Raw genomic sequence first — 12,962 nt, forward strand, 5'->3', positions numbered from 1 at the left:
GGCTATTGGGAGACGGCGGGAGAAGAGGTACGGTGTGATTTTCACATGCTTAACCGTTCGGGCTATTCATTTGGAAACCGTCGCTTCCTTGACTACCGATGCCTTAATTATGGCCCTCCGTCGTATGGCCGCGAGGAGGGGATGGCCTCAACACATATTTTCAGACAATGGAACGAATCTTCGTGGAGCCGACGTAGAACTAAAAAAGGCACTTCAGGAACTGAAAAATAATGAAGAGGTTCGCAACGCTGCCATAAATAATGGGACCAAATGGACGTTTATTCCCGCCGCCAGCCCACACTGGGGTGGGGCATGGGAGCGACTTATAAAAAGCGTAAAGAGCTCACTGAAAATCGTCCTGAAAGAACGCGCGCCCAGGGAAGAGACATATAACACTTTACTAGCCGAGGTGGAGAATATTGTTAACAGTCGACCTCTAACGCACGTCTCTGTCGAAGCCGGAAGTGCAGTGACCTTGACACCAAACCATTTTCTTTTGGGCTCGTCGTCGAACTTACCTCAAATGGGCATTTTTGATAACTCCGAGTTTTTCCTTAGAAAACAATGGCGAATAGCTCAGAGGCTTGCCGATCTATATTGGAAACGTTGGGTCAGAGAAGTGTTACCCGATTTGTTGCCGCGACAAAAATGGAATAAGGAGCAGAGGCCCTTGCAAGTGGGAGACCTAGTCCCTATTGTCGACCCTGATGGGCCCCGTAACATCTGGCCACGAGGCATTATAGAACAGACATTGCCTGGGAGAGACGGACGAACCAGAATGGTTAGAATAAGGACGAAGACGGGTGTCCTGACCCGTTCCGCCGCACGCGTCGCTCGAATACCTATAGGAGAAGAGTGCTGCTAGGGCAGCACTGGGGTGGGGCATGTGAGCGACGCAATTAGATTTAAGTTTTAAATACCAGTTTTACGTTTGTTAAAGCTAGGGGACGTCCGGGGAGAGCGGGATGCGCGGGGGCAGTCCTGATAGTTAACCGCACTAGAGCAAGTTTTAAAAGCAGTCGATATTAGCTGTTGCACTCTCCGCACGTCCCTCTATGCTAGTATTTTGTGGATGTACCGCCCTCTTTAAAAATATAAGTAGTTTCCCTAATTTGACTATTTTTTTTATCGTGAAACGAACCCACAAACCGTACAAATGGGCTCGGAGCACATTATTTTTTATTTTTATTTTCTTTATTTAGAAACAAACAGTCTCTTATATTCATAAATTTTTACAATATAGGGTAATAGACTTATAGACCTACAGTTTCCTTAAATATAGTATGAAAACCATATAACCTAAATATATATAATTACTAAACTAAACCTGAAATTTTTAAACCTGAAATTATTACGCTGATGCGTTTGAGAGCAACCAAGAAGTATTTTCTTCTTTTATCTTGCAGGCGGTACAGTAGCGCCGACCACGGCCGCCCCCGCAGCGGCCACCAGCGGAGACCCCAACGAGGACTGGTGCGCCGTCTGCATGGACGGCGGGGAGCTCATGTGCTGCGACAAGTGCCCCAAGGTGTTCCACCAGTACTGCCACATACCCACCATCGAGAAGCTGCCCGAGTGAGTGCCTATCCTCCCCTCTACTCTTCGTCTATTACACTCTGAACCTATCCGCCGCTAGAGTGCACTACTGAACATAGGCTTCACCCGTCGATCGCCAGACAGCGCTTCCACTGATTCATAGGTACTGGTCATTGTACCACTCTACACCATCCTACAACGTATTGAAATACTCCAAGAACCATCTTTTCTTCGGACAATCTTACGAAAGATGACGGAGACTAGTTCTTTTATAATTGTGTTTTTAGTATTGCTGGACGGATGTGTTTCTTTTGGTACCCCACTCATTGAAACTTATTTTTCTTTTTTAAGATTTTTATATATCATCGGCAATCTCTTAGCGATTCTTGAGAATAATGTTCCATCACGTCACCCAATATATGACTCGTCTTTTCGTTCTTCATCTTCGTCATGCTTATTTATTTCGTAACACTTTTTCACTTAAATAACTTCAGGTTCTTAACTCGGTGGCCCATGAAGAAGTACCTCATTGAATTCCTTAACATTAGTTTATTGAATCCGTTAAATTTTTCGTTACTTACGGTGCTGCTTAGGATGGGATATGTGCCGATTTAGTATTATACACGATTTGCTTGTTTACAGCGAGACGGAAACATGGCAGTGCCTACTTTGCGTGAACTTCGCCGAACTGCCCGAAGAACCTCGTGCGCCCGGCGAAACCATATCCCCGCGAGAACAGAAGCTCATGGAGCGCGTCACGCTCGAGCTGTACTGCCAGTACGAGCCCAGCCTGCCCTTCCGCGAGCCCGTGTCCCAGCTCAACCACGACTACCACAGCAAGGTATAAACCGTATCCCCGCGAGAACAGAAGCTCATGGAGCCATACCCAGTATACTCTTACCCAAGAAAGCTGTGTTTTGTTGACTATTACAGATGTTGTTAAGGAACTGTACACGCACGGGAAGCTTGCGTTGTTGAGATATCAATTTGAAAAGTTGTGATTGAATTTTATAAAATTTACTATTCATGTACAGGAGTCCCAAGACCATGGGATATCAAGGGAAAGTACCTTAAATATAAGACATAGGATATTTTGCTAAAAGGAGACTTTATTTTATTTTCAAAACTGAGTAATACTGCATTCCTAGATTTAAAAAAAATAAGTTACCTACTTTGTCTGGAAATCGAACTGACTCAAATGTGAAAAAAAACATGCTGTATTTTTATGCTGCCAATCGCAAGAATGCATAAAAAATAAGTCATCTCAGAAATATGATATCGCAAAAGAAATGAATAAAGTAAAATTTTTGATTAAAATTTCAAGATTCGGTTTAATTCCCAGAAAAAGTAAACAATTTTCAATTTTTTTTTTAGAAATTCTTTTAATACAATATTACTTACTTTTAAAAATAAAATAAAGTCTTCTTTCAGCAAAATATCCTATCTACGATATTTAAGGTACTTTCCCTTGATGTCCCATAGTCTTGGGACGCCCTGTACATATAAATAAAGATTATAATAATAATATATATATAGTGCTGGAAATTTTAAAATTTTTAACGATTTAAAGTATGCAACACCGTTTTCCCTCGTGTTTATTCCACAAATGGCACTGACGCATCTTTTTTGGGCTTTGAAACCAGCATCTCTATGGATTGAGTTTCCCCAAAAAATAATGCCATATCTTAATATAGAGGCTACAAGGCCATGATATGCGGTTATTAGTGCATTATTATCTACTACTGCCTTAAGGCATTCTGTACCGGTGAACCGATGGATTGATGGATTGTTTAATTATTTAGTTGTTTCGGTAACGTGTTGTGTGTGCGCAGATCTCGCGGCCGATGTGCCTGGACATGATCCGCATGAAGCTGCAGCCGCGCGCGGCGCCGCGCTACGCGCACGTGGCGCACTTCGTGGCCGACGTGCGCCTCATGTTCCGCAACGCGCGCCTCTACAACCCGGTAACTGTCTCCAGCTGTATAGTGTATACTGAACGTTCTGTGACACTGTTACTGCCGATGTGCCTGGACATGATCCGCATGAAGCTGCAGCCGCGCGCGGCGCCGCGCTACGCGCACGTGGCGCACTTCGTGGCCGACGTGCGCCTCATGTTCCGCAACGCGCGCCTCTACAACCCGGTAACTGTCTCCAGCTGTATAGTGTATACTGAACGTTCTGTGACACTGTTACTGCCGATGTGCCTGGACATGATCCGCATGAAGCTGCAGCCGCGCGCGGCGCCGCGCTACGCGCACGTGGCGCACTTCGTGGCCGACGTGCGCCTCATGTTCCGCAACGCGCGCCTCTACAACCCGGTAACTGTCTCCAGCTGTATAGTGTATACTGAACGTTCTGTGACACTGTTACTGCCGATGTGCCTGGACATGATCCGCATGAAGCTGCAGCCGCGCGCGGCGCCGCGCTACGCGCACGTGGCGCACTTCGTGGCCGACGTGCGCCTCATGTTCCGCAACGCGCGCCTCTACAACCCGGTAACTGTCTCCAGCTGTATAGTGTATACTGAACGTTCTGTGACACTGTTACTGCCGATGTGCCTGGACATGATCCGCATGAAGCTGCAGCCGCGCGCGGCGCCGCGCTACGCGCACGTGGCGCACTTCGTGGCCGACGTGCGCCTCATGTTCCGCAACGCGCGCCTCTACAACCCGGTAACTGTCTCCAGCTGTATAGTGTATACTGAACGTTCTGTGACACTGTTACTGCCGATGTGCCTGGACATGATCCGCATGAAGCTGCAGCCGCGCGCGGCGCCGCGCTACGCGCACGTGGCGCACTTCGTGGCCGACGTGCGCCTCATGTTCCGCAACGCGCGCCTCTACAACCCGGTAACTGTCTCCAGCTGTATAGTGTATACTGAACGTTCTGTGACACTGTTACTGCCGATGTGCCTGGACATGATCCGCATGAAGCTGCAGCCGCGCGCGGCGCCGCGCTACGCGCACGTGGCGCACTTCGTGGCCGACGTGCGCCTCATGTTCCGCAACGCGCGCCTCTACAACCCGGTAACTGTCTCCAGCTGTATAGTGTATACTGAACGTTCTGTGACACTGTTACTGCCGATGTGCCTGGACATGATCCGCATGAAGCTGCAGCCGCGCGCGGCGCCGCGCTACGCGCACGTGGCGCACTTCGTGGCCGACGTGCGCCTCATGTTCCGCAACGCGCGCCTCTACAACCCGGTAACTGTCTCCAGCTGTATAGTGTATACTGAACGTTCTGTGACACTGTTACTGCCGATGTGCCTGGACATGATCCGCATGAAGCTGCAGCCGCGCGCGGCGCCGCGCTACGCGCACGTGGCGCACTTCGTGGCCGACGTGCGCCTCATGTTCCGCAACGCGCGCCTCTACAACCCGGTAACTGTCTCCAGCTGTATAGTGTATACTGAACGTTCTGTGACACTGTTACTGCCGATGTGCCTGGACATGATCCGCATGAAGCTGCAGCCGCGCGCGGCGCCGCGCTACGCGCACGTGGCGCACTTCGTGGCCGACGTGCGCCTCATGTTCCGCAACGCGCGCCTCTACAACCCGGTAACTGTCTCCAGCTGTATAGTGTATACTGAACGTTCTGTGACACTGTTACTGCCGATGTGCCTGGACATGATCCGCATGAAGCTGCAGCCGCGCGCGGCGCCGCGCTACGCGCACGTGGCGCACTTCGTGGCCGACGTGCGCCTCATGTTCCGCAACGCGCGCCTCTACAACCCGGTAACTGTCTCCAGCTGTATAGTGTATACTGAACGTTCTGTGACACTGTTACTGCCGATGTGCCTGGACATGATCCGCATGAAGCTGCAGCCGCGCGCGGCGCCGCGCTACGCGCACGTGGCGCACTTCGTGGCCGACGTGCGCCTCATGTTCCGCAACGCGCGCCTCTACAACCCGGTAACTGTCTCCAGCTGTATAGTGTATACTGAACGTTCTGTGACACTGTTACTGCCGATGTGCCTGGACATGATCCGCATGAAGCTGCAGCCGCGCGCGGCGCCGCGCTACGCGCACGTGGCGCACTTCGTGGCCGACGTGCGCCTCATGTTCCGCAACGCGCGCCTCTACAACCCGGTAACTGTCTCCAGCTGTATAGTGTATACTGAACGTTCTGTGACACTGTTACTGCCGATGTGCCTGGACATGATCCGCATGAAGCTGCAGCCGCGCGCGGCGCCGCGCTACGCGCACGTGGCGCACTTCGTGGCCGACGTGCGCCTCATGTTCCGCAACGCGCGCCTCTACAACCCGGTAACTGTCTCCAGCTGTATAGTGTATACTGAACGTTCTGTGACACTGTTACTGCCGATGTGCCTGGACATGATCCGCATGAAGCTGCAGCCGCGCGCGGCGCCGCGCTACGCGCACGTGGCGCACTTCGTGGCCGACGTGCGCCTCATGTTCCGCAACGCGCGCCTCTACAACCCGGTAACTGTCTCCAGCTGTATAGTGTATACTGAACGTTCTGTGACACTGTTACTGCCGATGTGCCTGGACATGATCCGCATGAAGCTGCAGCCGCGCGCGGCGCCGCGCTACGCGCACGTGGCGCACTTCGTGGCCGACGTGCGCCTCATGTTCCGCAACGCGCGCCTCTACAACCCGGTAACTGTCTCCAGCTGTATAGTGTATACTGAACGTTCTGTGACACTGTTACTGCCGATGTGCCTGGACATGATCCGCATGAAGCTGCAGCCGCGCGCGGCGCCGCGCTACGCGCACGTGGCGCACTTCGTGGCCGACGTGCGCCTCATGTTCCGCAACGCGCGCCTCTACAACCCGGTAACTGTCTCCAGCTGTATAGTGTATACTGAACGTTCTGTGACACTGTTACTGCCGATGTGCCTGGACATGATCCGCATGAAGCTGCAGCCGCGCGCGGCGCCGCGCTACGCGCACGTGGCGCACTTCGTGGCCGACGTGCGCCTCATGTTCCGCAACGCGCGCCTCTACAACCCGGTAACTGTCTCCAGCTGTATAGTGTATACTGAACGTTCTGTGACACTGTTACTGCCGATGTGCCTGGACATGATCCGCATGAAGCTGCAGCCGCGCGCGGCGCCGCGCTACGCGCACGTGGCGCACTTCGTGGCCGACGTGCGCCTCATGTTCCGCAACGCGCGCCTCTACAACCCGGTAACTGTCTCCAGCTGTATAGTGTATACTGAACGTTCTGTGACACTGTTACTGCCGATGTGCCTGGACATGATCCGCATGAAGCTGCAGCCGCGCGCGGCGCCGCGCTACGCGCACGTGGCGCACTTCGTGGCCGACGTGCGCCTCATGTTCCGCAACGCGCGCCTCTACAACCCGGTAACTGTCTCCAGCTGTATAGTGTATACTGAACGTTCTGTGACACTGTTACTGCCGATGTGCCTGGACATGATCCGCATGAAGCTGCAGCCGCGCGCGGCGCCGCGCTACGCGCACGTGGCGCACTTCGTGGCCGACGTGCGCCTCATGTTCCGCAACGCGCGCCTCTACAACCCGGTAACTGTCTCCAGCTGTATAGTGTATACTGAACGTTCTGTGACACTGTTACTGCCGATGTGCCTGGACATGATCCGCATGAAGCTGCAGCCGCGCGCGGCGCCGCGCTACGCGCACGTGGCGCACTTCGTGGCCGACGTGCGCCTCATGTTCCGCAACGCGCGCCTCTACAACCCGGTAACTGTCTCCAGCTGTATAGTGTATACTGAACGTTCTGTGACACTGTTACTGCCGATGTGCCTGGACATGATCCGCATGAAGCTGCAGCCGCGCGCGGCGCCGCGCTACGCGCACGTGGCGCACTTCGTGGCCGACGTGCGCCTCATGTTCCGCAACGCGCGCCTCTACAACCCGGTAACTGTCTCCAGCTGTATAGTGTATACTGAACGTTCTGTGACACTGTTACTGCCGATGTGCCTGGACATGATCCGCATGAAGCTGCAGCCGCGCGCGGCGCCGCGCTACGCGCACGTGGCGCACTTCGTGGCCGACGTGCGCCTCATGTTCCGCAACGCGCGCCTCTACAACCCGGTAACTGTCTCCAGCTGTATAGTGTATACTGAACGTTCTGTGACACTGTTACTGCCGATGTGCCTGGACATGATCCGCATGAAGCTGCAGCCGCGCGCGGCGCCGCGCTACGCGCACGTGGCGCACTTCGTGGCCGACGTGCGCCTCATGTTCCGCAACGCGCGCCTCTACAACCCGGTAACTGTCTCCAGCTGTATAGTGTATACTGAGCGTTCTGTGACACAGTTACTGTACCATGTAAAACTATTATTTTAACTTGTATTTGGTTTTTTGCGTGTTTCGTCGACTTTCATGGTTGATTTTTAACAAGCGGATACGTCAGCAAACGATGCTATTTATCCAGAGCCCGGAAGTTCAAGTCTCACCCGAGACAGTATATTTACATTTTTAAATTTATTCTAAGTTTAATGGTTGAATTAATTTTGTAATATTGTTTTACAATATATTTTTTTTGAAACATTAATAACAGTGGTGATCATTATTTTAGAACTAAACCTGGAGGTTCTTTAATGTTAATAAATTATGTGTAAGCATACTCAGATCCGAAATCACAATCGGTGGCAGGAGGTAAATGTAAGCACACACGCTTACAACATTAAACTTATATAATTTAACATAAATACGTAATCTTAAATATTTGTGTTTAAATTCAAGGAAAAAATATAAATATCTTTTAGAAGGGTATTGTGGCTATACATTTCACGTCTAATAAAGTTAATTGTAGCATATTTTGTGGAGCAGAAATTGACATAAAAATATAATAGAGTTAATATGAAGTGTGAGAGGTGTTTTTTTATGATTTAGTGATCATGCGGTATTGTTTGTGCAGCCGGAGTCAACAATTCACGCGGACGCTATTCGCCTGGAGCAGTTCTTCGACCTGTCGCTGGAGAAGTGGCTGCCCGAGTACGCGTACTGGAGCGGCGAGGGCGAGCCGCCCGCCAAGCGCGCCCGCGCCGACTGACCCGCGCCCGCCCCCGCCCCCGCCCCCCCTGCCGGCCCCCCTGCCGCCCGCCCCCGCCCCCGCCCCCCTCCCGGCCGCCCCGCCCGGCGACTAGGCGGTCGTAACACCCACACAAGGACACATTACCAGCGTTTATGACGCCATTTCACATTAAAACATTTTCACTTAGAAATAATACATTAATTGAGCTATTCGTGCGTATTTTTATAATATTCGCCCCGCTCGCCCGTTTTATTATATAGAGCGCAGGTGTACATCGCATGCGTAAATTGTAACACGGCACAGAAGCATTGAACTGAATAATAATTTATTAATTTCGATTTAGACAACAACACAAATAATCAATTAATTGACGATTGCAAAAAATCAATAAAAATTATACTTATTTAAAAAATCTTATAAATTAATTAATAAATGTCAAGTGTATAAAATAATGAATAACTTTTATGTATTCATAACACGACAATGACGATGACTTGTGACTATCATTTATAAAAATAATATTAAAACTGTTTCCACGATGAAACTACTAAATAATAAATTCACTCCAAATATTTACAGTATTTTTGGAAAAAAACACAATAACATAAACACTAGCGACGAAACAGTTTTAACCTTTTATATTAATAATATACGGAATTACTTAAACACGCCCCAACTTAATGAATGTAAGCTATCTATTGATAGTAGAGTAACGTATCTAGGCAAACGTAGCATAAGGAATATATGTTAATGTTACCCCGACTTTATTCTTGTAAAGACACGCGTAAATTGGAACCTAGTTATTTCTTCCCCGTTCTACAGACCTATTAAACTACCGCAGCAAACGACGGACAAAGTAATAATTCAAATGAAACAATAATATCTGATTGATAGCTGCACTTTATCTTTCTATTTATACGTTTGCAATATTACCGTAATAAAAAAAAATATCGTCTTTATAAACAATATTACCTAATCCTTCGTTCAACACCGGCTTCCGACACGTCGGAAAGGAGGAGCCCGAGCGATATCTTACCGTACAAATCGTTCTACCTTTTCTTACGAGATAACATACACACAGTCGCACTTCTCACTCACTACATACAAAATTTAATGTATAATAACGACACAAATACATAGAAAATGACACACTTGAAAAACAAATCTTGCACACCTCGAAATCTTGTGTACAGACCAGTCCCAACTCGCACCGCGCTATGCCCAGTTGGGCATGTGCTGCGGCAGCGGGGAAATAGTGCGAATGTCGACTCCCTTCCCGGTGTTGCTCGAAGTCATAACCTGTACCATTCCACACTATTCATTCACAAATTGTAATCTTTATTACAAATATATAAGGTCCATTAATAGTCGGTTAAGAGTATAGCAGTTGATACATGGGTTCCTCCTTACGCAAGCAATGTTTACAAGTGTGAGGACGGCTTTAGTGAAGTTAGTCGACTAAGGTACGTGCTCGTGGCGCGCCGGATCAAACTATCACGATTTAAAATACATTGCTTACTGAAATACTGGGAAACATCTCTCAAAAGAAAACAATGTTTGACATGCTAAATTAATATTAACACATTCCCTGCCGGGAACCCACCTGGTGGGCGCTCGTGAACTTTGTTCAGATGCCGGACAACCCGCTGGGCGGGTTGTTTTGTACGCAGCTTTAGACCACCGGTTTCTGGGGTAGTGCGCCGTTTTTTGTCTGGCAGTGAATGTGTTAATATTCAACAGAGCCGAGTGCTAACAAAATTAAGATTGTAATTCTCAATGTACGATTAGTACGATTACCTATATAGCCTATATGTATAGCTGTCCAGGATTCTATTAAAAGGCCTTGTTATCGGTTGTATTCTGAATATAGATTGCTATAAATAAACATTGCATATATCGTGGCAAGTTATAAATATAACTTTGAAAACGATCAGTTGTTGTTTACTAAAAACTTTTAAACAACTTGTAACTAAAAGTATTTTAAAACACTCAAGTTTTTTTATAAATAAATATGGCGCGCCACAATCTTCCGTTACGTTCCCCTCGCGGGCTGTTCTGTACATAGTGTTAGCGTAGTTCATGTCTTTATATATTTATATAACGAATACTTTATATCGTACACCAAGGAATACTAATTCATATTAATTAGTGAACACTATAGCCGCAGACAGCTAAATGAATGGTATACTGCGACATATGGAGTTATCGCATAATGTACAGTCGCCATCAGATACATCGGCTCGGCCGATATGCTCAAAAATATCTGAACACGCACTCTAACGCTTTGACAAAAGAGCCGTGCTCAGATATTTGTGAGCACCTCGGCCGCTTCGATATATTTAATAGCGACAGTACAGTCGCCTGCAATTATATGCTACACAACGAAACCCGCAAGAATACCCGACACGATCTCATTTGTAGAACCATACTAGGGTGTCAGATCTACTTCAGGCTAACACTTGAAGCGGGAATATTTACGTGTGTTAGTATTCCGTTGTGTATTTATTGAATACTGTCTATTGTGTCTTGTTGTGGGACGTTCCGTGTTGTGTTGTTGTAGGCGGTCTACTCGACCGCCGCGCCAGATACTTTGCACGGGTCGTGCACATATTTATACCTAATAACATTTCTGTCTAGACCCTAAAATTAAGGGCAGTGAAATGTAATGTTTGGCCGGTATTGTGGAATTAAATGTGACGTAGACTTAGATATTTATTTATAATGTTTTAAATATTACACGTCAAGTTGTAATGTCCCTGGCTAGCAGAAACAGATAGACTATGATAGAACCTGAATCTGTGCATGACCCGTTAGGCTGCTCCCATACTGACACCGCGATCAGCTGCGGCGGGCGCATGACATAAGGGCCCTATCACACACCGAGCCCGCGAGCGCGCAGCGAGTACATACCCGCCCCGCTCGACTCCGGCAGGTCGCGGTGTCAATGTGTGAATCTCTTTAGTGTTGGTTAAGTTTTGAGCGAGCGTTGGTCGAGCGACGGTCTGCGTTATCAGTATTATATTGCTTATTGCCGACTAATTAAAGTTGGTTCAAAAGAGATGAAACTCGTATGTCGACTATAAACAGTATCATGCTAATATTGCACGTCGCTCGGCTGTGTAGGTTGTTATGATCTGGAATGTATGTTAAGAATTTTATGATGATAGCACTTGTTAGCTGTATATCTTGATTCCTACTAGGTACCAATATTTTCACAATTCTTTTTAAGTTACACTTTTATTTCAATTTTATCAGAAATCAAATGATACTTTCGAGAGTAGCTATTTATTTCTTAGTTATATTTTCTTGTTACTCCACACTAGCGACTTTCGAGCGTCGGTGTCAGTCAGGTCAGCGCCATGGAAAATGGAGTCGCTGCGCAGCAGCAGCCGTAGAGCTGACTAGACGCCGACGCTCGGGAGACGCTAGTGTGGGGCCTCTCTTAGGTTAACGTACGCTAACTTTACGCTAGAAGGGTGTTGTGGAGGTCAAAGAGTTATTTTTGTAAGATTGAACGTGATATGTGGACGCTCTCTGTGTTAGAATCGTTTGTGAAACGTTGCAGCGGCTGTGGGAGACTTTCTTCGTCCTCTGTGTACAGACAAACGTTTTAAAATACAACGTCGCATGGCTTTGGGCTCTCAGCCGCCTCTCCGCGGACCAATAGTAACGGCTCGCGGGCCGTAGTTTGGATACGCCTGCCATAGTGACCGATGAAGAGGACCGTATACAAATATTTTTTCGTTAATTTTATTTAGAATATTATTCATTTGGGTTTGATATTTTTATTCAGGACCATCAGGTCATACAGATATGCAGTTTTCTTAAGTTTGTCTTTTATGTCCGAATGTTAAAACATGAGACAAATACCCATAATTTAATTTAGTCGAAAACTACGTTGTTTGGGACTGGTCATAAGCATACACAAGAATTCAATCTTTGTGACCAAGTTTATAAAACAATTACAGTAAGCGTTTGTCTGTATAATGAAAGGGCATAATAAGGTGTTTGTTGTGAACCTCACAACCTACGTTGGACGTGGGAGAGCTGCATCTTGAGAGCGCGAGGGCTCTCGCATTTGAATAATCTCTTTATCGGCGTATTAACTTTATTGAATTAGAAATAAATACCATTTATCGAAAACTGTGTATTATTTCATCCTTTTTTGTTTGAACATTATTTTCGTCAGATCAGAAGACTCTGGGATAAATCAGCTAGTGGCGTAAAAATTCGTACCTAGACCGTAGACTCTCTTTTATTCCCAATGAAGATAGCTCCTAAGTCTGGCTTGCATCATAAAACCATATTACTAAATTAGTAAATTTTATACGTAATTAAGTATAAACGCCCTATACATAATACTTAGCTTACCTATTTTTTCTACGAGAGGTGTATGACTTATCAGTGGCGGCGCGTCACAAATATTCGTAGAGAACCCGGTGCTA

The 12,962-nt window shown here is 47.7% G+C and overlaps 1 protein-coding gene across 1 annotated transcript in view; it reads left to right on the top strand.

Annotated features, from left to right (window-relative positions):
- The window catches only part of LOC133525230 (uncharacterized), a 48,929-nt gene extending 40,350 nt beyond the window's left edge, over positions 1 to 8,579 (top strand). The window contains 4 exon segments of the mRNA XM_061861519.1: positions 1,407 to 1,575; positions 2,179 to 2,377; positions 3,369 to 7,748; positions 8,401 to 8,579. Of these exon segments, the coding sequence (XP_061717503.1) occupies positions 1,407 to 1,575; positions 2,179 to 2,377; positions 3,369 to 7,748; positions 8,401 to 8,535 (4,883 nt within the window). The 3' untranslated portion in view covers positions 8,536 to 8,579.
- The last annotated feature ends 4,383 nt before the right edge of the window (positions 8,580 to 12,962 follow it).

This window comes from Cydia pomonella, chromosome 14 (genome assembly GCF_033807575.1).
Source record: "Cydia pomonella isolate Wapato2018A chromosome 14, ilCydPomo1, whole genome shotgun sequence".
NCBI lineage: Eukaryota > Metazoa > Arthropoda > Insecta > Lepidoptera > Tortricidae > Cydia > Cydia pomonella.